The sequence below is a fragment of the Pyrgilauda ruficollis genome, unplaced genomic scaffold (genome assembly GCF_017590135.1).
Source record: "Pyrgilauda ruficollis isolate IOZ18807 unplaced genomic scaffold, ASM1759013v1 scaffold72, whole genome shotgun sequence".
In the NCBI taxonomy this organism is placed as follows: domain Eukaryota; kingdom Metazoa; phylum Chordata; class Aves; order Passeriformes; family Passeridae; genus Pyrgilauda; species Pyrgilauda ruficollis.
In genome coordinates this window covers 1,970,057-1,993,787 of record NW_024529044.1, presented here as the reverse complement: position 1 = coordinate 1,993,787, position 23,731 = coordinate 1,970,057, and the positions used below count along the sequence as shown (strand labels likewise).

The following is a 23,731-nucleotide window of genomic DNA, read 5'->3' as shown; positions in this document are numbered from 1 at the left end:
TTTTACACAGAATTATCAATGCACAGCTCAAGCAAGTGCTGGTTTCTACTGCCTGGGTTCCTGCTGGGCACTTTTAAAACATCCTCAGTCGAAACAAAAATGGATTTCCCCTGATGTTTTCCAGCAGGATTTCCATGTTGATTTATCTCAGTGTTTCTGGCCACTTCTTTCACTTGAATCATCTTCTGACACAGCAAGAACAAGGTCATAGAGCTGGGAGGAGGATCTCCAAATCAAACCCCATGGCACAAACTGACAATTTACCACCCCTGGGCACTTGGAAACTCTTCATCTGGGTTAATACCAAGAAAAAAGGTCATTCTCAACCCCAAAACCTGGGAGAAGGAGAGGTGGAGACAGGATCTGCTGCCCCACCTGTGGAGTTCTGCAGCAGGAGCCGACTCCTGTACTTGTGATAGTTCTCTCCAGGCTTCAGCAAGTACAAATCTGGGGAGAGTTTGATAGCAGCTACAGCATTTTTGATGATGTGGTGTATGAAAAACAACAAAATCTGAACTACAAGGAAAATGAGGAAAAGCAACAACCTGAAAGAAATAAAAGTTTGGGGTTTGTTACAATTCAGTTAAAGTCAACCCAGTTTTATGTGCAAGCTATTAAAAAAACCATCTCCCTCACCCCCCAAAAAACCATTTATTGACAGAAATTACAGCTTCACACTTGCTGTTTTTTAAATGAGGAAAAATGAAGGACAGGATGTGCTTTCCCTGGTGCCATTCAGCCAGGTTTTGGGACTCCCACACAAAGGAGGACCCCAATACTCACATAACTCTGACACATTTGTTCTCCCGTTTCAGGCTGAGGAAGTGCACTTTGGCTATGGTGGAAACCTGCTTCTTCCACAGGGCTGAGTTGCTCATGGCTGGTGCCTTGGCCTCAGAGAGCATCAGCAGGCTCTGCTCCATGTCATCCAGGGACTTGGTGTCCATCTCCTCCTGTGCTTGCTGTGAGTGGAACACGCTGTAATCTGAAACAGGGCAGGGAAAACCCAGGGAGGTGATGCCCTGACTGCTGGGGTGGAAATGGGACAGGAGGGGGAGCCAGGGGCCAGAGACTCCGTGCTCTTCCTGTTGTAGAAGTCACCTCGCCCAACCCCATCCCAACCCAATTTCCATCCCATTCCATCCCAATCCTATCCCAATCTCAATCCCATCCCTCCCATCCCATCCCTCCCCATCCCCATCCCAATCCTATCCCTATCCCAATCCCAATCCCATTCCATCCCAATCCTATCCCATCCCCATCCCATCCCATTCCAGCCATCCCAATCCCAATCCTATCCCATCCCCATTCTATTCCAGCCATCCCAATCCCATCCCCATTCCATTCCAGCCATCCCAATCCCATCTCCATCCCCATCCCAATCCCAATCCTAATCCTATCCCATCCCCATTCCATTCCAGCCATCCCAATCCCATCCCTCCCCATCCCACTGAACCCCAATCCCATCCCCATTCCAAGCCATCCCAACCCAATCCCATCCCAATCCCTGAATTTAACCCCAAGGTCAGTGACCCTGCTCCAGCCCAACCACACCCATGGCAGACACTTCAAGCTGACACAGCAGAAATAAAGGAGCATTTCCTTGGAAAACCCTGGTGGTTTAAACCCCAGAACCAACAAGGCTGGGAAAGACCTTTGAGATCCTTGGGTCCAGCCTGTGACCAAGCAGACCCTGGCACCAGGGGCCACATCCACCCCACCAACACCTCCAGGGACAGAGACTGCAGAGGCTCCAGCACCTCCCTGGGCAGCCCCATGCAGCCCCAGTCAAAAAATCCCCTTGGGATTTGATGATTCATAATTTTGCCACCAAAAGGTGCAGATTTGCCCCAGTTCCATCCCTTGGCCTGTGTGTGCACCTGCAGATCCAGCTGTTAAATCCTCTTAAACTTACACAGAAACTCTGTGCAGTCAGTATAATTAGGGAGCAATTTCCATTCCAGTTACAGAGTACATATATTTACTCATACTAATAATTCTGGATCACACAGAAAGCTCCAGAACAATTAGAACAGCTCAAACCATTCAAAACTGACATTAAAAAAACAACTGACTCATTCTGGAGTAATATTAAGCAGTCCCAACTTTTCATTTGGACTGAAAGTTAATTTAAAGTGAGACAAGCTGAGCTGTTTCAGCCCTAAGTGCAGCTACTGTTCACACAAAAGGTTGAAAATTAATTTTACCCTACACATTTATAATTTCTTGAAAGCAAACTCTATTAGGAAAATAAAGGGCATTTTAAAAAGCAAGTAAACTGTAAAGCCAAGCAGTCAGATGTGAGCTGGCTAGATGAAAAATTAATCAGTAAAAAGTTTTTCCCTGGATGCTCCCAGAATCACTCCCCAGCCAATTCTCTGCCTTTTCCTGTGCTGGAACCCTGGTTACTGAGAATTTTAAACTTTCTGTGCTGAGAGACTCTGACCCCCAGGAGAGCACTGCATTTGAGCTGAGGCCATGGAGAAGGCTTCTAAAATTAATTAATAGCACTGAGATTATGAGTGCGTAGTTTAATTAGAAGTCTGTGATATCACAGAGTAAAAACCTTAGAGTGTGGGTTTTTAAAATATAGTAATATATATGTAATATATATATAGTATATATATAAAAATATATATACAGTAATATATATATATTAAAATATAGTAATATATATAAAACAAAATAAAAGTTTTAAAGCAGAAGTTACCTGCTTCTTTACTTTCTCCTTTATGAGTTTAAGCAGTGTTTTGAACTGAATATTGAATGTACAATATTGAATATTGAGTATTGTATTTGAATGTTTCAACAGCCTGGAACATTGTGAGAACCAAAGGATGCCCAGATGCTGGAGGAGCACCCTGTGAGGGATGTTTTTTCTTTTTCCCTCCTTCTGGCAGTGACAATCCCACAGGAACTGAGGGGAGCCAAGGGGACAGCCCTGCTCCTTCCCACCTGCTTGATCAATCTCTGCCTCCACCTCCAGCTTCAGGTAAACGTCCTCCAGCGTGGTCATGGACACGCCATAGGTGATGACCCCCAGGTGGGAATGGGTGTCCAGGTCAGAGAACAAACCTAGGGACAGAGGCAGCTCTGAAACTCTGCTCCAGCACCTGCCAAGAGCACTTCAGGCACATCACATACCACCCTAAACCTCCTGCTTGGTGGGAAAATCAGGAATGTGGGAATGGCAAATAAACCAGAAGGTCATGGTTTGAGAATCAAGGTGGAACAGGCTCCTTTTAGCATGAAATTTCAGCCTCTGTGGTCAGGAAATGTGGTTTTGCTGAAGTTGTGCTGCTTCTAAAAACTGTCTCAGCATCCTGAAGCTGCTGGGCTCAAAGTTTCCTCAGGGCAGGTTCAAGGTGAGCTCTCCTGGAAAAATCATATCCACTACAGCTCATCCTACCTAAATCCCTGCCCAGGCACAAAGGATCTTACAAATGAAACCACTGAGTCGTTTTGTATCTATAAAAATAAGTAATAAACAGTCATTTCATATCAATAAATATATAAAAATGTGTGTGTATATATATATACACAAATATAAAAGAATTCCCAGGTGTTTAAGGGCAGGTTAACCAGGCAGGAGATGCTGGACAGGGCACAGAGCTTGAAGACCAACATGAGATTCAGAGTGGGAGAACTTCACAGCACCCTGAGGTGAAAGATGTTACTGGGTTTTTGTCAATCCTATGAAATCAGGACTTAAAAAAAAAGGAGATTCAGAGCCAAGGTGAAGCTGAAGGGAAATTTAAATGTATAAAATGGGAGGAGCACTTGGATATTTGACAATACTCCTCACCCCTCCTGGTTTCCTGCCCCAGCTGATAAGGTATGTTCCCAACCTCGGCTTCTCCCTAAAATAGTCTGGGGGAATTGATTCAATCTCAGCCTTTTTGCAAAGCTCATAAATCATTAACCCCAATGCAAAAGGGAAAAAAAACCTTTATGGAATATCGGCTACATGTTCCCATCAAGATTGATGCTCCCTTGGCTTCCCACACAGAATTTATTCCATTTATTTCTGGGAGGAGAGCAAGGAGCCCTGCCCAGGACTGCTCAGATAATTGCTGCCATCTAGTGAAATCCTCCCCTCTGCTCCCTGCTCCCTCTCTCCATGGAACTTCAAGGCAGTCACATGATGCTCTTTGCAATTCAGAAGAGTTTGTAGGTTTTTGTAGGACTTTTGTAGGATTTTTGAAGTATTTGGGGATTTCCTGCATCCTGCTACAGGTCAGCCCTGCTCTTTGGACCCTCTGCAAGAGGATGGTGATTCTGCAGGACCAGGGGATGCTCAGGTGGAAGGGACTCCTCACCACAGAGGCATCTCCCCAGCCCTTGCTGTTGGGCACCCACAACCCTCACACCTCACTGGAAGAGGTGACAAAACCTTCACTCACCTGAGAAAACCCTCCCTGACTCCCCACCAAATAATAGTAAATATAAAAACATCAAGGCAGAATTGACACTTTATCAAGAACATCAGCCTAAAGCCATGCTTAATAAACACCCCCAGCTGCAATCACTGATCCCTGCAACTCAGAACCCCACAAATACCTGCAAACTTGTCCACGTCCTTGAGAGGGAGGGTGTACACGAGCTGCTCGTGGTTCTGCTGGATCAGGCTGGCTGCAGGGATGTGCTGCCTGATCAGAGACGTGGTGGCCTCTGTGTTGCAATAGGCATCGATGTGCATGCTGAAAAAACAGCAGGAACTGGGGTTTAGAGCTTGGGCTGCTCCTGACACTTCAGTTGTACCATTCTGATTTAGCTTTTCTATGTTTCAGATTCTGTGCTGCTTTAGTGTGCAGTTCTGAGCTTTGTATCAGAGGATAGTGAGCTCTCTGCACAGAGCAGGGAGACAAAACAATTCCTGCTCCAGCTGGGCACCAAGGACAAATGATCCAAATCTCAGCCCACGAGCACAAACAACGTGGGCTGGAGAGAAAAGAACAAGCAGGATGGGACTGGGTGGGCTAAAGCTGGAACTGGACAATGAACTGCAATGTGCACATGGAGCAGAGCTGATCCCAGGGAGAGACCCCGTGAGCGCTCGTGCATTTTGGGACCATTTTGGTTCATCTTGGGTGCAGCCCTGGCTGGGCTCTTGTGCTGCCCAAGGTGGATCCATGGAGGAGATCCTTTGAATCAATCCCTGCTTTATTCTGTAGCTCTGTCCAGCCTCTGCTCCAGTTCAGCCTTCTCAAGGCATCAATTCAAGGACAAAAGGATCTTTCTGAGGGATGCTTTCTCAGAGATTCCAACAGAAAATAGTAAAAGAGATGCATGATGGCCCTAAGAGGCACAAAACTGGACACAGAATTACCTCAGGCGGTAGCCAATGCCCCACTTGCTCTTGAGGAAGAGAGAAGAGCCAAGGCATTTCAGCATCCCTTGGGAAATCACAGCTTTACGATCTGGAACGGAAAGTCAGGAAGCTCAAAATGGACAATTTCCTCCCAAACCTCGCTCTGGGTTGCACACCAATGGTATCCCAGGGCTGGGGTTGAAGCTGGGCTGGGGCAGGGCTCACCAGCCAGGATGTCAGCCTCGTCCATGAAGTGGGTGCTGAACACAGTCACACGGTTGGCTTTCCTGCTCCTCAGCAGGTTCCAGACGATGTGGCGGGAGCAGGGATCCATCCCCGCTGTGGGCTCGTCCAGCAGCAAAACCTGGGGGTAAAACCACCAGGGCTGCTCAAAGCCACGGCCCCCGAGCTCAGTAACCCCTCCCCAGCACACCCAGAGGGGTTTGTTTGAAACCAGCCAGTTAATTCCTGTAAAATAGGAAACATCCCAGACTAACAAGGCAGCTTTTGTCACTGTGCTTTGAATACATCCATCTCCCTTGTGACAAATGGAAAAATCCTGTGACAAATTAATGCCACAGCCTGCTGTATTCTGCTTCCAATAGAATTATGTAGTAGAATCACAACTTAGCCATGGGTTCACTCTTTCTGCTGAGGGGTGGTTAAATGCACACACCTGCTTTGAAACCCCCAGGAAGTGTCACACACACCATTTTTAACCACAGATCTCAAAGCAGTCCCCGTCCTCACAGGCCACAAATTACAGAGCTGCAACACAAAAGATCTCTGGCTCTGCTCCTGCTCCTGCTCCCGCTCCTGGATGGCTTTGGAACGAAAGCATCCAACAATTTCACTGCTGGGGGATAAATGCTACCTGCCAGAAATTACACACAAAACTTGCCACACTATTTATTTGCCAAAGAGATCAAACCCAAGGCTGCTGCAATTACCTGAGCCTCAAGCACAAAGGCTGAGAGATTGAAATGATTGTAATTAAACTATAAACGAAGAAAAAAAGGTGCTCAAAGGAAAAATTTCTGCATTTTGCACATTAGTTGCTTTTGACAAGAGAGACCAAGCCTTCCATGGATCAGCAACACTGAGCTCAGAATAATTCCATCCCTCTCACCTTGGGGTTCCCAAGAACAGCAACTCCCACTGACAGCCTCCTCTTCTGCCCCCCACTTAATTTTTTGGCTTGATTGTCCCTGATGGGCTGCATCTCCAAATCCAGCAACACCTTCTGCACCTTGAAAACACAAGAAATACATTTTTGTTTTAAAAAAACACCTATAATTTTTTTAAACCAGATTGTTAACAATTAACATTCACATTAACTGCTGCTGGTTCCCAGTGTGTTCTGTATCTGAACTGCACAACCTGCACACAAAGTTTAATGGTGTCTATAACTGGACCTAAATGCCAGATTTAAAACATTTCATGGGCATTTTAATCTTAGAAAAAAATTGAAGGTTTATCCTTGTCTAAATATCTGCCTGTACCTCTTTGTCCACTGAACCACACAGGAATATTTCCCTCCAAAAGGAAAACCCTGCAAGGATATTTTGACCTACAGGTTAAAAACATACATGTAAGACAACACCTCTGGCCAGGTGAGTTACCTCTTGTATCAAATTGTTCTGAGGGATGCCCTTGATGGCAGCAAAGATGGAGAGGTTCTCCTCCACAGTTAAGATGTCAAAGTGGATGTCGGCCTGGGGGCACACCCCCGCGATCTGCCGCACCTCCAGCATCTCGTCGATCTCAGACACCCTGTGCCCGTAGACTGACACGAACCCTAAAAGAAATGAACACAAAATCATGCAAGGGTTTGAGCTGGAGTGGACCTTAAAGCTCATCTCATTCCAACCCCCTGCCATGGGCTGGTATTTCAGGTTGAAAGGTGTAGCTGGGGTGTGTGTTCCATCCCCATCTGTCAGAGCTGGGACAGTTCTCTGCTGTTCACTGGGCAGGTTCCTTTATCTCTTCACAACCCATCCTCCCTCCAGGAGATCTCTGCTGTTCATGGGCCAGTAACTATTAATTATCTGTTGTTCATATCTTCTTTTCTCTTCATGAGTGTCCCTGCATGGCTGATCAAATTCCATCATCCCACTGGGAGATGCTCCGCCCAGGGGAGGAGCCAAGCATTCCTACCTGGATACAATCTGAGCCTGGAACAGCACAGCAGCCTTTGCCCACTGCATTCCCAGAGGAGCAGCTTTCTCCTGCCCTGCATTCCCAGAGGGAGAGCAGGCCCATCTCCAGCAGCCCTGGAGCTCCAGAGGAAAACTCCAGCCTTGTGCAGGATCCCTGCTCCAGCAGAAGCACAGCTGGCACTGCAGGAGGGCTGAGCCACCGTGGGATGGGACTGTGCCACCACCCTGACACACAGGGGGTCAGCTCCTATTCTGATCTGTCAGTGGTTTGTTTTCTTTTTTTTGTACTATTGCATTTGTATTTTTAATTTTCCTAATAAATAACTGTTATTCCTACTCCCATATCTTTGCCTGAGAGCCCCCTAATTTCAAAATTAAAATTTCGAGGGAGGGGGTTTACATTTTCCATTTCAAGGAAAGCTCTTGCCTTCCTTAGCAGACACCTGGCTTTTCCAACTACACAGCTGGAAACTCTCCACTGGAAGCAGCAATCAGCAGAGAGGGTTTTACAGCCCTGCCTGGACAGGAATTGCTCTTTCAGACTTTATCCAAAGAAATTCTGGTGCATAACCAGAACAACCACCCAGGTTGAGGCCTGGTTGTGAAGCAGAGCAGCCCCAGGGTGGCACTCACCATCAGTGGGAGGGCACAGCCCGCAGAGGATGTTCATCAGCGTCGTCTTCCCGGTGCCGCTGTGGCCCAGCAGCGCCGTGATCTGCCCCTCGTAGATGTCAAAGGACAAATCTGCTCCAGGGCACAGCGAGAGGAGGGGTCAGGGTGGGCTCCTGGCCCCTGAGCCAGCTCCTGCCCCAGGCTCAATCCCAGTGCTCACATTCACACCCTGTCTGGGCACAGGACTGGCCTGGCACGCTCCCACAGCCACCGTGGGGTGGCCACATCTCAAACCACCCAGGGAAAGGAGGTGACAACATCAGGGAGGGGAGATGACATCACTACATGGGCAGTGGGAATTGGGGTGATGCCAGCAGGCTTTCCTTAGGGATGAAGGGCTCATTTTTGGTTTAGACACCACTGTGTGAGAGAGGACACACACAAGCACGGCTGGCATTGGTGCTCCAGGGCCCCACCCCTCCAAAAGAAACCAAAACCAGCCTGAACTGAAACCCAAAAATCACTCAGCAACTCAGCTCCTGCTCCTCTGCATCCCAACAGCAGCTAAAAAGCTGAAATGTTCTTACTTCTGAGTGCCTCCACGGTTTCCCCCTTTTTCATGAATGTTTTCTGAACACAGCTGATTCTGAAAGAAGACACATCATGGCACGAACTATTTCAGCACCTTTACATGGCACTTTCAGTCACCAACACTCAGCAACAATCACAACAAGCCAACCAGACCCAAGTGGCACCAGATGTGTTAAAAACCCATTGAGGCAAGTCAAGAGACAGGAGAGACTTTTCTTGGTCACCTTCTAAGGTATCTCCTGTGATGATAAACTGCATTATTTCAAATCTGAGTCTCTTTCACATGGTGGAGCAGTGCTCTAGAGGCTTCCCAAGCTAGGAAAGGGAACAGCTACTCCCCAGCAGTTGTACAATGCAACAGGAGACTCCACAAACACGGCATGGAAAAGAGGTGACAGCAGAATGGACTCCAAAGATGTGATTCCTGACAGCTCTTGGTCAAAATCAGGTAAAAGAAAACAGATATTTCTCTTTTCAGGAGAGGTAAAAACCTTCTTTCCAGCCCAGCTGTTTTTCCAAATGAAAAGAACAGACAGTTTATCTAGAGGCACCAAATCAAGGAATGATTTTGGAGGCCTCATCACCCTGAAAATGAGGATGGTGAGTGGATTATGGAGGGTGAGTATTGGGAAAAAAATGAGAATAAAAGCAAATAAAATTTGCACATGGAAAGATGGCAAGTGAAAATGCTGGAGCTGGTGGAGGGATGATGTGGGAAGAGTCCTGGGTGGGTGAATAATGCAACAACAGCCTTCATGTTCTCAGGGGAACATCAGCATTAAAACTGGACTCCTGACCCTGTAGATAACAAAAATACCTTTCACTACTTAAAAAATCAGCGTGTATCTCATCCATGTCTAAGATTACAACAACAAACCCCTCTCCTTAAGTGATTCATCCTTGGCTCCACAGCCCTGAGGATGGGGGTTTGCTGGTTTTGCTGCAATCCACGTGCTGTGTGAGCAGTGCAGAGCCAGGAGTGAAGCACTAAAATCCCGCAGGCAGGGCAGGGGCTGTACCTGATGGCTTCCTTGCCCTGGAATTCTGAAGGCACAGGCTCCACAATCTCACTGAAGCTCAAGCTGCCGTTGATGCTGCTCTCGTACAGCTCCTTGTAGTTCTTGCTGTGCTTTGACCAGAAGGAGGGCTTCATGAAGAAAAAGGGCGTGCGGCGCAGGCCAAACTCCCCTGGGGACAGGACAGAAGGCAACTCCTGAGCAGCAACCACTATTATATTATATTATATTATATTATATTATATATTATATTATATTATATTATATTATATTATATTATACACATCACGTAATATATTATAATACATTATATAGTATCGTATAATTATATTATGTAATTATCTATTAGGAATATATTATAAAATATTATAAATATTGTATATAAATATTTATAAACCATAATTAAAGTATATGTATTTCAATGTATATATATTTATTTTTATTATACTACATATATACTATATATTATATAGAATATATATTATATATAATATATATAATATCATATATTAGAATATATTATGTAATTATATATTACAAATATATTATAAATGTAATATACATTATATATTATATAAATATTTATAAATTGTAATTAAATTATATATATTTTTATATAAATATGTATGTATAAATATTATATATTATTACATTATATTATTAATTATACTATATCATATTGTATTAGATTATACTATATAATATCATATATAATACAATACAATATCATATAATCATATAGTAATATTATATAGCTATATTACATAGCTATATTGTATAGATATATTGCATAGTGTTATGTTATTAATTTTTTATATTTATTATATATTTATATAATATTATATTTATTATATATATTATATTATAATTATATTGTATTATATTATATTAATTATACTCCCCAGCTTTGGGCTTTCAGCAGCAACCACAAATATTATATATTATATTATAATATGATATAAACCTCAGCTCTGGGCTTTCAGCTCCTGCCATAGCCAGCCTCCACCTGCTCCTGAGGAATTCCATCAGCCAAATTTCCCTTTAAGCCATGATTCCCCATCCCCACGGCTGGCAGGTTTCACTTTTGCTGAGTATTTAAATAAATGTGCAAATTTCCTTCTAGTCCAGAGAAATCCCCAGTGCTGAATGAGCAGTGACTTAAAAGTGGCAGGGAGAAAAGAGAGGGGCTGGAGGTGAACAGAGCTGAGGGGCTTAACCAGCTCTTAATCCCAAGATTAACAACTTTATTCTGTGTTTTAGTCTCAACTTCTTCTGCCACAGGGAGAGATCTAAAAGATGAAGAGCAGTCTTTGATTTCCAGCCCTCCACGAGGAAATTGGAAAGGCTGAGGTTGCAGTTAACTCAGCAAGGAAGTTTTTCCTCTAGAAAGAGGGGAAAATTGAGCTTTTTAAGGCCAGGCCAAAACCCCTCCCCATACCTCACAGTTTTAACAGAATATAAATTATTTCAGCCAGAAATGCAAAATTCAATGTGGAAACAGCAGCACCTCCTTTCTCCAGAGAATTTAGGGTTGAGGTTAGGGTTAGGGTTAAGGTTAGGGTTAGGAGGAGATGCCAGCAGCCTGGGGGGCTCAGGATTTCAGGATGATCCTCCCAGTGCCCAGTGTCTGTCAGGAATTTACCTGGGATCACCTGGTCAAGGTAGACAGCTACAAGCAGGTAAAAGATGCTGTCCAGCACCAAGAGAATCAGAGAGATACAGAGAGGGTAAGGACCAGCATTGATGTTTGCAAACGTTGCCCCATCCTCATAATCCTCCAGGTGCATGACCTGCAGGGAAAGATGTCACATACCAAAAAGGCAAAACAGCACAGTGCAAAAAAAAACCCCCAAAACTTGGCAAAAAACCAAAAATAATGATAAAGTGACTGAGATCACAATGGACACAAAGAATAACAGCTCCTTTATGGTGCTGGATATTAAACTGCTATGAAAATAAAAGCATTTTTTTAAAATTAAAAATAAAATATCTATTTTAAACCCCCATCAAGGGCAGGTGGGGACTTACCTGGGCAACACCAATCAAGAAGCTGCACTGACACAAAGGGCTGAGGATCCACACGAAGGATTTGGGGAAATCCTCCAGCAGGACGATGTTGAGGCCCACAAAGCCAAAAACCAGAGTTGCCAGGAACTCCACTATCCCCACGTGCTTGGACTTCTTAAACAGAGGGGTCAGCATCAGGGCAAAGAAAACCTGGGGGCAGAGGGAAAAACAGAGAGGAAAGCACTGTAGTAATAATAATGGCAGTAATAATAATAGTAGTAATAATAATAGTAATAATAGGAATAATATAGAAATTGTGGGGCAAAACTAAGGGAAAATACCATAGTAATAGTAGTAATAGTAATAATAATAATAATAATAGTAATAATAATAATAATAATAATAATAATAATAATAATAATAATTGTATAGAAAAACTAAGGGAAAATACCATAGCTGCCTCTGACAATCATATAATTTATAACAGAATTTTCCTGGTATAGTCACTGCAGCACAGATTCATGGAATAATTTTCAGCTGGAAAAGTATTTCAAGATCGACTCCAACCATTCCTCTTATCAACTCAGACAAGCAACTGGATACATAAATATATTCATCATGTATTTTTTATCATTCTCTGTCAGTTTATTAAGTTCTTAGCATTAAGCTCTGTATTAACAGGAAATGTTTTGAAGAGGATCTGAACTGCAGAATGGTTCTGTGGAGGGTTTAAAACTCAAAACCTGATGATTATAAACTCAGATTATTTCAGGAGGGAAAAGCATTTTTCATGGTGATGGGTGACACCTGTACAACATCTTAAAACCAGGAGAAAACCCCGGGAAGGGCTGGGACAGCTCAGATTCCCAGCACTGCTCAACCCTACAGAAACAACAAATATTTTGGCAGAGGGAACAAATCAGGTGGGAAGGGAATAAAAGAATCCAAGCACCAGGGATGGGGTGGCCGAGTTGCTCAGGACCAGGAATACTCACAGAGGAGACTCCATAGAGGAAGAAAAGGAGGAATATGACAAAGGCACTGCTCTGGGGGAACAGGGACGAGGCTGTGGCAATCACAGCCATCAGGATGGACATGACAAAAATCAGGCTCACGTAGAGCAGCACCCAGGACAGCCTAGGGAGAAAAAAACAGAAAAATGAATTAATTCCCAGCCACACAAACAGCAAAACCCAGCACTCTTTAATAGTCCACACAGACTTCTACCTCAAGTTAATTTCTAACTCTATGTCTCACTGCACCAAAGGCCAAGTGTGCAATAAAACCTGAATAAAAGAGCTGTTTGTACACAGAACATGAATAAAAGAGCTGTTGTGAACATCCTGGGGTTGTTCTCAGCACACAGCGAGACCCAGGGCAGCTAAAGATGCACAGTCAGGTGATTCATTTATTTTTTGCATCATTAATTTCCTGGTATAGGCAAAAGAGGGTAACAGAGTCGTAGGTTTCAATAATTCAAGGACTTCTGTTTAAAATTTAATACAGGCTGCTGGGCAGGGTAATAAAATCCTGCTCTGTTGAAAAACAGAGCTGTGAGTCTGGGAACAACTCTGACCTCAGCAAACAGGGGTGGATTGTGTCCAGGTAGCAAAAAATGACACATTTCCTCTGAAACAACTAGAAAAAAACCATTCCAACCACTCCAGGTGGCTGTTTCAGTGCAGATGTGAAAACCCTGCCAGAAAGGGCAAAGCAAAACCTGTTTTTATCCCCTCAGCTACCAATGATTTCAAATTAACACATCATTTCAGAGAAATATGAAATATTCTATTGCCCAGGCCAATTTTCATCAGGGTGAGGAAACAACTGAAAACCTGTTGCTGAGACTGCTCTGCCACGTTCAAATTATAGAGCTGGATTAATTTAATTATGTGCCAGGCTGCAGGTTACCTGTTGAGCTTCTAGGAAAGGAGGTAGCGAGCCAAAAATGCTTAAAAACCTCCATAAAACCTCACACTTAATGAGGTTTAATCCCTCTAATATGGTGTAGCTTTACATGAATAAATGCAGCAGGATTACTTATTAAAATATTCATATTTTCATGGTACTGCAAGTGTGTCTCTGATTGTAGAGAATATTTTAATTTTTGATTGTTTTCACTTAAAGACTGAAAAAAAATTAAGAACTGGAGGGTGGGATGGAAGAGATTAACTAGAAATATATTTTAAAATATTTCTTTACATATATTTTCTTTTTTTTTTTTTTTTCTTTTATAAGGAGCAGGTTATACCAAACACTCACATACCAGAAGGCAGTGTCATGAAGTCCCAAAATTTTCAAGAACTCCTTCAGCTTCCTCTCCTTTTCTGCCACGATGTGAATTGCCAAATAATACCCAAAGGGGGAGAATGCAATCACCAGGTAAATTAAAATGATTGCACGAGGGAAATTATCAATTTCCACCACTGCAGCCTCTCCCATAACCATGGCTCTGGTCAGATCCAGCTGTTCCCAAACAGAATGATTTGTCTTCAGCTGCAAGGAAGAGGAGAAGTTATTTTGACATTTTTGCTGATTTTTCAGCCCCATCCCAACCACTCCACCCGTGTTGGCAGGGGGAGATGTGGAGAGCCCAAAACCTTCCTGACCCCAAATTCCAGGCCAAAAGCAAGACTGGAAAACACCTGAATGCCTGGGGATAAAATGAGAAAATGTGGAATTTCTGTCACTTAAAAAGATGGAATTTGCTGCCACCATGAGCAGGGTGAGGGGAGGGAAATTGGGAAAAATTGCAGAGCAATAGTGGCAGCAAAATAAGGCAAATTCTGCAGCCCCTGCTTGGAATGGCATTTTGGGGTGAGCATTTGTGTTCTGAGGAGGGTTGTGCTGGATGTTCAGCACCTCTGGGATGCAAATGGAGACAAAAATCCTCATAATCCAACCCAACAGGATTGGGGAAATCCTGGACAAAACATTGTCAAACCCCCCCCAAAACTTCTGCCTTCTCATCAGATCCCAGCTGAGATTTGAGACACAGCATCTCCCAGGATAAACAGATTGATTAAGGATTAGCAGGCAAACCCTGGATGTGCCCTTTCTTGGAGTGAGGATGAGATTTTGTGGGATTTCATGGGATTTTCCCAGTGGCACCTGGACAAAACATGGCCAAATCCACAGGGAAACTTCTGCCTTCTCATCAGATCCCAGCTGAGATTTGAGACACAGCATCTCCCAGGACTGACAGGCAGATTAAGGAGCCCAGGCAGCCCCTGGATGTGTAATTTTTGGGGTGAGGATGGGATTTTATGGGATTTTCCCAGTGGTACCTGAACAAAACAGTCTGGACAAAGTATGGCCAAACTCACCCCAAAACTTCTGCCCTCTCATCAGATCCCAGCTGGGATTTGGCACAGCATCTCCCAAGACTGACAGGCAGATTAAGCAGCCCTTCCTTGGGGTGAGGATGGGATTTTGTGGGATTTTCACAGAATAAAAAAAAGGAATATTGCTTTCAAAATAAAAAGTTGAGTTTTAGTTTTTCAAAAGAAAAAGTGTTAAGGAGAATCAGGGATTGAAATAAATTAAAAATATTGTTTTGATCGTGACACCAGAATGGAAAATAACCAAAATTTCCCCTGAGGTTACCCCAGGATCTCACAGGGGAGGCACCAATCAGCCCCAGAGCTGATTTTTTTTTATTGTGGCTGCCTCAGGAACGGGAATCACTTTGAAATGGCAGTGCCAGAATATTTTTTGCCAGGAAAAAACCCCAAAACCAGAAAAAAAATCCCCAAACCCAACAAAATAACCCCCAAATTGAACAAAAAAACTCACAAAACCAACAAAAGAACCAAAAAACCAGCCCAAAAAAAACCCCCAAAAACTAATTAAAAAACCCTAAAACCAAGAAAAAATGCCCAAAACCAACAAAAAAAAAAAACTCCATAAAGCCAATGTAAAGCCCCATAAACAAGCAAAAGAAAACCCCAAAGCCAGCAAAAAGACCCAAAACCAACAAAAAACCCACCAAAACCAACAAAAAAAAAAAAACTCCATAAAGCCAACGTAAAGCCCCCTAAACAAGCAAAAGAAAAACCCCAAAGTCAGCAAAAAGACCCAAAACCAACAAAAAACCCACCAAAACCAACAAAAAAAACCCTTAAAACCAGCAAGAGTCCCTAAAACCAGCAAGAAAAAAATCCCTAAACCCAGCAAAAAAAATTCTAAGACCAACAAACTATGCTCAAACCAACATGAAAACCCCAAAACCAACAATAAAACCTAAAACCAACAAAAAAACGTAAACCAGCAAAAAAACCCAAACTCCTTCACATTCCCTCCTCTGAAAAATTCAGATTTTTCCTATTAACAGCACCACTGAGCTCCCCTTCAAACACAAGTCACAGCATGAGACAGGAGGGGAAAACCAAAGATTTCAGGTCAGAATACCATCCTCAAAGTTGTCAAAAGCCACTTTCTTCATGATTTCCCAAGCCAGGGCTCTGGGGGGCCCAAAACCAGCAAAAAAACTCTAAGACCAGCAAAAAAAATCTTAAAACAGACAAAAACCACCACCCCCCAAATCAGCAAAAAGTCACCAATCCAGCAAAAAAAACCTATGACCAGCAAAATAACCGCCAGTACCAGCAAAAAACCCCTAAAACAACCAAAAACACCCCTAAAACAGAAAAAAAAACCCAACCAAAAAAACCAACACAAAAACCAGCAAAACCCACCCCAACCAAAAAACCCTGTTACCAAGAAAAAAACCCTAAACCCATCCAAAAACCCGCATCAAACCAGAAAAATAAACCAAAACCAACGATAAAAACCCTTAAAATCAACAAAAATCCACAACAGCTCCACAGTCCCTCCTCTGAAATATAAAGGATTTTTCCTATTAACAGCACCAGCGACCTCCCCCTTCAAAATCAAGCTCCAGCAGGAGATAAGAGGGGGGAAATGGAAGATTTAAGGTCTCAATACCATCCTCAAAGTTGTCAAAAGCCACTTTCTTCATGATTTCCCGAGCCAGGGCCGTGGGGGGGGTGTAGCCGATGACAAAATTCAGCAGCACCGAGGGGTCCAGGGGGCCCAGGTCCATGTTGGGCACCTCGTCATATTTCCTGTGAGGGTGCATCATGCTCATCAGGATCAGCCAGAATAGGGGAAACCACAGGGAAAGCACCTCCTGGATGGAAAAAAAATTAAATATTTCAAAATTCAGTATATGAAAGGGTCAAAAAACCTCATTATATACTCATCAGGATCAGCCAGAAATGGAAAAACAGGGGGAAAAGCACCTCCTGTGCAAAAGAAAGGAATATTTTAAAATCTGGTATTTCAAAGGGTCAAAAAAATTAATCACATAATTATCAGGATCAAGAGAACAGGAGAAGTAGTGGGAAAAACACCTCCTGGATGAAAAAAAATGGAATATTTTATAACTCAGTATCTAAAAGGGTCAAAAAACCTCATTACATACTCATCAGGATCAGCCAGAAATGGAAAAACGGGGGAAAGCACCTCCTGTACCAAAAAAAAATGGAATATTTTAAAATTTGGTATTTCAAAGGGTCAAAAAAATTCATTATGTGCTCATCAGGATCAGCCAGAATAGGGGAAACCACAGGGAAAGCACCTCCTGGATGGAAAAAAAATTAAATATTTCAAAATTCAGTATATGAAAGGGTCAAAAAACCTCATTATATACTCATCAGGATCAGCCAGAAATGGAAAAACGGGGGAAAGCGCCTCCTGTGCCAAAAAAAAATGGAATATTTTATAATTTGGTATTTCAAAGGGTCAAAAAAATTCATTATGTGCTCATCAGGATCAGCCAGAAATGGAAAAACGGGGGAAAGCGCCTCCTGTGCCAAAAAAAAATGGAATATTTTATAATTTGGTATTTCAAAGGGTCAAAAAAATTCATTATGTGCTCATCAGGATCAGCCAGAAATGGAAAAACGGGGGAAAGCACCTCCTGTACCAAAAAAAAATGGAATATTTTATAATTCAGTATCTCAAAGGGTCAAAAAACCTCATTACATACTCATCAGGATCAGCCAGAAATGGAAAAACAGGGGAAAAGCACCTCCTGTGCAAAAAAAAAGGAATATTTTAAAATTTGGTATTTCAAATATTGACAAAAGCTCATTATGTACTCATCAGGATCAGCCAGAAATGGAAAAACGGGGGAAAGCACCTCCTGTACCAAAAAAAAATGGAATATTTTGAAATTTGGTATTTCAAATATTGACAAAAGCTCATTATGTACTCATCAGGATCAGCCAGAAAAGGAAAAACATAGGGAAAAGCAGCTCCTGCATCAAAAAAAAGGAATATTTTAAAATTTGGTATTTCAAATATTGACAAAAGCTCATTATGTACTCATCAGGATCAGCCAGAAAAGGAAAAACATAGGGAAAAGCAGCTCCTGCATCAAAAAAAAAAAGAATATTTTATAATTCCATATATCAAAGGGTCAAAAAAATTCATTGTATGCTCATTAGGATCAGCCAGAGTGGGAAAAACAGTGGGAAAAGCACCTTGTGCATCAAAAAAATGGAATATTTCAAAACTCAGTGTTTCAAAGGTTCAGAAATACCCATTATATACTCATCAGCATCAGCCAGAATGGAAAAACATAGGAAAAAGCATTTCTTGCACCAAAAATTGGAATATTTCAAAAAGATTATTCATATTTCCTGTGAGGGTGCATCATGCTCATCAGGATCAGCCAGAACAAGAGAAACCACAGGGAAGGCAGCTCTTGGACAAAAAAAATATGGAACTATTTCAAAATTAAATATCTGAAAGGGTCAAAAAAGCTCTTTATGTACTCATGAGGATCAGCCAGGAATGGAAAAACAGAGGGAAAAGCACTTCCTGCACCAAAAAATTGGAATATTTCAAAAAAGTCATCATATTTCCTGTGAGGGTGCATCATGCTCATCAGGATCAGCCAGAAGAGGAAAAACAGGGGGAAAAGCAACTCCTGTACAAAAAAATGGAATAGTTTATAATTCCATATCTCAAAGGGTCAAAAAAATTAATTATAAACTCATTAGGATCAGCCAGGACAAGAGAAACCACAGGGAAAGCATCTCCTGGATGGAAAAAATTAAATATTTCAAAATTCAGTATATGAAAGGGTCAAAAAACCTCATTATATACTCATCAGGATCAGCCAGAAATGGAAAAACAGAGGGAAAAGCACCTTCTGCACCAAAAAAATGGAATATTTTAAAATTAAGTATCTCAAAGGGTCAAAAAAATCATTATATTCTCATCAGGATCAGCCAGAACAGGAGAAACTTTGGGAAAACACCTTCTGCACTAAAAAAATATGGATTATATCAAAATTCAATGCTTCAAAAGTTCAAAAAACTCATTATGTACTCATCGGGATCAGCAGAACAGGAAAAATAGTGAGAAAAGCACCTTCTGTGCCAAAAAAATGGAATATTTCAAAAAACCTCCGAATATTTCCTGCTCAAAAGAAAAGCTGGGAGCCACTGAAGGAGCCCAGCCAAGCTCTGCAAGGTCTCCTCTTCCTCAAAATTCATCTGAAATCATCAAATCCTCCACAGGCAGGAGAAAAGAGAAAGAAATCTTTTAAAAAGAGAGAAATAAATATTTTAAAAAAAGAGAAATAAATCTTTTGGGGAGGGCTGAGCTCACTTCTCAGCGTGGCAACAGCTGTGGAAGCTTTTAAAGGGCACTGAGCTGGAAATATTCAAGTATATTTAAATATATATATAATAAATATATATATTTATATATTTTAAAACATATTATATATACATTTTAAATATATAAAATCCATATATTACATTTTAGATGTATTATATAATATATATTTAAATATATATATTTGATATGATCAATATGTATAATATGCACTACAGCATATATATAATATTAAAGACTATACTAATATAATTTACTAATGCATTAATTGATACAGTATTTAAACATAATTAGAATATTAATGACTAACTGATATATAGTATATACTAGCTGATATAATTTACAAATATATTCATTAATATACTCTCTTAAATAGATATATTTATAAATATAAAAATATATTTCTATATAATTAATATAATACAAATATTATACAATAATACAATATTATTACATAATATATAGTATAATAATGTATTTATAAATATATATAATTATAAATATTATATTTATAATATGTAATTGCATATTTATTAAATAATTGTATCTATGAAATAGCAAATTATTTATTTTATTGTACATTTAATTGTAATGCAATGGTATATTTATTAGATAATTTTATTTATTAAATACTATATATTACATATTAATAATAATATAATTATATAATACATGCATATATATTAATATAATATATAACTATAATGTGTTATTATATACAATTACTATGCCATACAATATGCATAATTATAAATATTATATTTTTATATATATAATTTAATATTCAGGGTTTTTATCTAGATAAAGCCTTACACATTAGAATATTTTTTTAACAAAGGCTGACAAAACTCCTAAAAAAGCCTATTTCACCCCAGAATTCAGAGCAGACCATAAAGCCTCATGAAGTTTAAAACTGAGTTTTTCTGTGGTTTTGGAGTTATTTAAGTCCCAAGTGGTGAATATATAATATATATATATCAATAAATAGACATAACTTAATATTCAGAGTTTTTATCTAAAGCCTTAAACATTAGAATATTTTTTAAACAAAGCATCATAAAACTCCTTCTATAAAAGCCTACTTCACCCCAAAATTCAGAGCAGACCATAAAGCCTCATGACGTTTAAAATAAAACTGAGTTTTGCTGTGATTTGGGAGTTATTTAAGTCCCAAGTGGTGAATATATAATACATATATATTTATAAAGAGATATAATTTAATATTCAGGGGTTTTATCTAAAGGCTTACACATTTGAATATTTTTTAAACAAAGCATCACAAAACTCCTTCTATAAAAGCCTACTTCACCCCAAAACTGAGAGCAGCCCATAAAGCCTCATGGGCTTCATTTCTTTATTTCTTTTCATTTTAAATAAAGCTCTTTGCTGAGCTTTGGGCGCTCTGTAAGCCCAGGCCCCTCACCTGGACGCTGCTTTTCTTGGTCCTGCACTTGATCAGACAATTCTTGAAGAGCAGAGCTCGGGTTTGCCTCCACACCCCTGCCTCTCTCGGAGCACCTGGGGCCATTTTCAGGGCTGCTTGAAGAAGAAAAAAAATACAAATTTTTTATTAAATGACAAAATAATTTGCCAAGCTGAGGCCGGGCAGTTGCAGCGTTCAGCGCGTTTTGTTTTGGGATTGTCACAGAAAGGTTTCACTTTCAGTTCTTCGTGTTTTAGTGTTTTCTGATCCATGTCACAGAGAAACTGGGAATGGGAGAGACTGGGAGAAATTGGGAATGGGAGAAACTGGGAATGAGAGAAACTGGGAACGGGAGAGACTGGGAATGGGAGAAACTGGGAACTGGGAATGGGAGAAACTGGGAATGGGAGAAACTGGGAAAGAGAGAAACTGGGAATGAGAGAAACTGGGAATGAGAGCAATTGGGAATGGGAGAAACTGGGAATAGGAGAGATTGGGAATGAGAGAGATGAGGGATGAGAGAGACTGACAATGAGACTGACAATTGGGAATGGGAGAGACTGACAATTGGGAATGAGAGAAACTGGGAATGAGAGCAATTGGGAATGGGAGAAACTGGGAATAGGAGAGATTGGGAATGAGAGAGATGAGGGATGAGAGAGACTGACAATTGGAAATGAGAGAAACTGGGAATTGGGAATGAGAGAAATCGGGAATGAGAGAAACTGGCAATTAGGAATGAGAGACACTAGCAACTGGGAATGAGAGAAACTGGGAATTAGGAATGAGAGAAATTGGGAATGACAGCAACTGGGAATGAGAGAAATTAGGAATCCATCTGGGAATTTGGGCTGAAGATGCCCCAGGATGCCTTGGAGCCACCCTCCACCCCAGAGCAGCTCTAGCCCAACTCACTAGCCCTAACTTAAGCCAGGCCTATTTCCATTTTTCCCCTCGTGGATCCCAGTCCCAACCACCCCTGTGGAGCACAATTCCAGGCTGCTGGCAGGAGCAGAGGCAGGCAGAGCAGGGAGAGCAGCCAGCTGCCCCGGGGCGCGCTGTGCAATTGGGTGTGAGTAACCCCCTTCCCTGCTGGAGCACAGCCAGCACCACTCATTCCTCCTTCAGCCCTTTTTAACCTTTTCATCACCCCAGCCAGCAGTGCTGCATGTGGCCTTGGGAGAGGAAAAAGAAATGAAAATAACAAATGGAATTAAATGGGAAATGTTCTTCCAGGCAATGCCTGCACGTACCTGAGGAGGGATGGAAGGTTGGGGGGCTGCAAAGGTTCCTCTCTCCTGGGTTTTGCCACCCTTTTTGCTGCCTGGGGTTGGCAGTCAGGGCTCAGTCTCCATCTCCCTCTTCCTCAGCTGGGAACGTTGGGACATTTCACCTGGGAGGGTGAGACAAGACCAGGAGCTGCTCAGAGGGGACAGGTGCCACCAAGCCCACCTCCAGCAACAGCAGTGAGAAACTGCTGGGTTCTGGCTTCTCTTCTGCCTCTGTCAAGGTCAGGACTGAAGCTCTCAAATGGTATTTTGTGTTCAGACTCAGATGTTTATTATTTCTTATCTATATTACAGTCTCACAAGGGGTGAGTTCTGCAGTATTTCACTAACAAGACACAAAATGGCTATAACTATCTTTCTCTACAGGGCCTTTTAAGGATAAACTGTCCAATTAAGAAATGACATCTAAATTATTTTCACTTTTAACCCACCAACCAACCCCCCATGCCCTGCAATGTGGATTTTTATCCAATTACACAAAACCATCCAAACCCATGGAGAAGAAGGAGAAGAAGAAGGACAACAAAAAGGACCAGCTTACACCCTAAAACCTCCAACTTGCTTTATATATATTACTATATTCTAAACCTTTAAACTCTGAGTTTTCCACTCTGTGATATCACACATTTCTATCCAAACTCCACACCCACAATATCCGTTCCATCATTCCATTTTGGAAGCTTCTCCATGGCCTCAGGTCAGTGCAGTGTTCTCTTGGGAGTCAGTGCCTGGCAGCACACAAAGTCTTAAATCCTCAGCATCCAGAACTCCAACAAGAAACTGAGTAATTCCTCAACCCTTCAGCCAAAACACAGTGGAGAATGTGGAATTTATCCATATTCCAGCTTTCCAGCTCCCAGAACTCCTTCCAGAAGGAGGCTGATGCTGCTGGTGCCTGTGCAGAGCTCTGGGTTCCCAGTTATCTGTCAGACACCACATGGCTCAAATTTCCTTCCCTGGCTGGATTTTAACGGGGAAATCTTTTTTTGGAGCACAGACATCACCTCAGGAACGGGACACAGGAAGTTCTTCAGATATCAACATCACTATAAATACACAAATATTTTATACACAGAGCCTGTCTGAGCATGGGAGGAGTGAGAGGAGGGGAAAAGGGGCTAAAAGGAACCAAATTCCCACTCCCAGGCTGGCTCTGGGTCCTCCACGGAGCAGTGACCCCACAAGGGATGTAGGATACAATCATTACAAGAGAATTTCTGGGAAGGAATCCCACCTCCAGCCTGGAGTGCTGCCCTCACACTGAGACTACTTCAAAAATTAAAAATATAAAAATACTTTGCTTTAAAAAAAAAAAATCCAACTACAAAATGCTTCAACACCAAGCTAGGATAGTAACCAAGCCCTGCAGGAAAAATGAGCACAACTCCTCTGGATATTTTCAGGCAAAAAACCTTTCCTAGTGACAGCAGAGTATTTGAAAAATAATCAAAAGCAGCAGTTCTTGCTTACAGGTCATGAAAATCATTGTGCTTCTCCCTGTGCTCACAGCATGCCCTGCAAGTGCCACTGTTTGCACATTCCAAGAGCACTCCCAGGAATAAAACTCCATCAAGGTCTCTCCTCAACACAAGGGTCTAACCCAGCAACCCCTTCCCTCAGCCACAATATTTTAATTAAATTATAATTATTATATTAATTATAATATTATT

At 41.7% G+C, this 23,731-nt stretch overlaps 1 protein-coding gene across 1 annotated transcript in view; it reads right to left on the bottom strand.

Annotated features, from left to right (window-relative positions):
- Positions 1-22,824, bottom strand: part of ABCA5 (ATP binding cassette subfamily A member 5) — a 37,591-nt gene extending 14,767 nt beyond the window's left edge. Inside the window, exons 1-21 of the mRNA XM_041485677.1 lie at positions 22,712-22,824; positions 22,026-22,165; positions 20,773-20,885; positions 18,602-18,654; positions 16,644-16,801; positions 14,342-14,349; positions 13,963-14,192; positions 12,692-12,833; positions 11,718-11,906; positions 11,332-11,479; positions 9,693-9,861; positions 8,670-8,728; positions 8,104-8,214; positions 6,934-7,109; positions 6,441-6,560; positions 5,537-5,675; positions 5,330-5,420; positions 4,561-4,700; positions 2,956-3,075; positions 784-985; positions 376-545 (exon numbers count right to left, since the gene is read on the bottom strand). Of these exons, the coding sequence (XP_041341611.1) occupies positions 376-545; positions 784-985; positions 2,956-3,075; positions 4,561-4,700; positions 5,330-5,420; positions 5,537-5,675; positions 6,441-6,560; positions 6,934-7,109; positions 8,104-8,214; positions 8,670-8,728; positions 9,693-9,861; positions 11,332-11,479; positions 11,718-11,906; positions 12,692-12,833; positions 13,963-14,192; positions 14,342-14,349; positions 16,644-16,801; positions 18,602-18,654; positions 20,773-20,877 (2,530 nt within the window). The 5' untranslated portion in view covers positions 20,878-20,885; positions 22,026-22,165; positions 22,712-22,824. The remainder of the gene's footprint in view (positions 1-375; positions 546-783; positions 986-2,955; positions 3,076-4,560; positions 4,701-5,329; positions 5,421-5,536; positions 5,676-6,440; positions 6,561-6,933; positions 7,110-8,103; positions 8,215-8,669; positions 8,729-9,692; positions 9,862-11,331; positions 11,480-11,717; positions 11,907-12,691; positions 12,834-13,962; positions 14,193-14,341; positions 14,350-16,643; positions 16,802-18,601; positions 18,655-20,772; positions 20,886-22,025; positions 22,166-22,711) is intronic.
- Between the last annotated feature and the right edge of the window lie 907 nt (positions 22,825-23,731).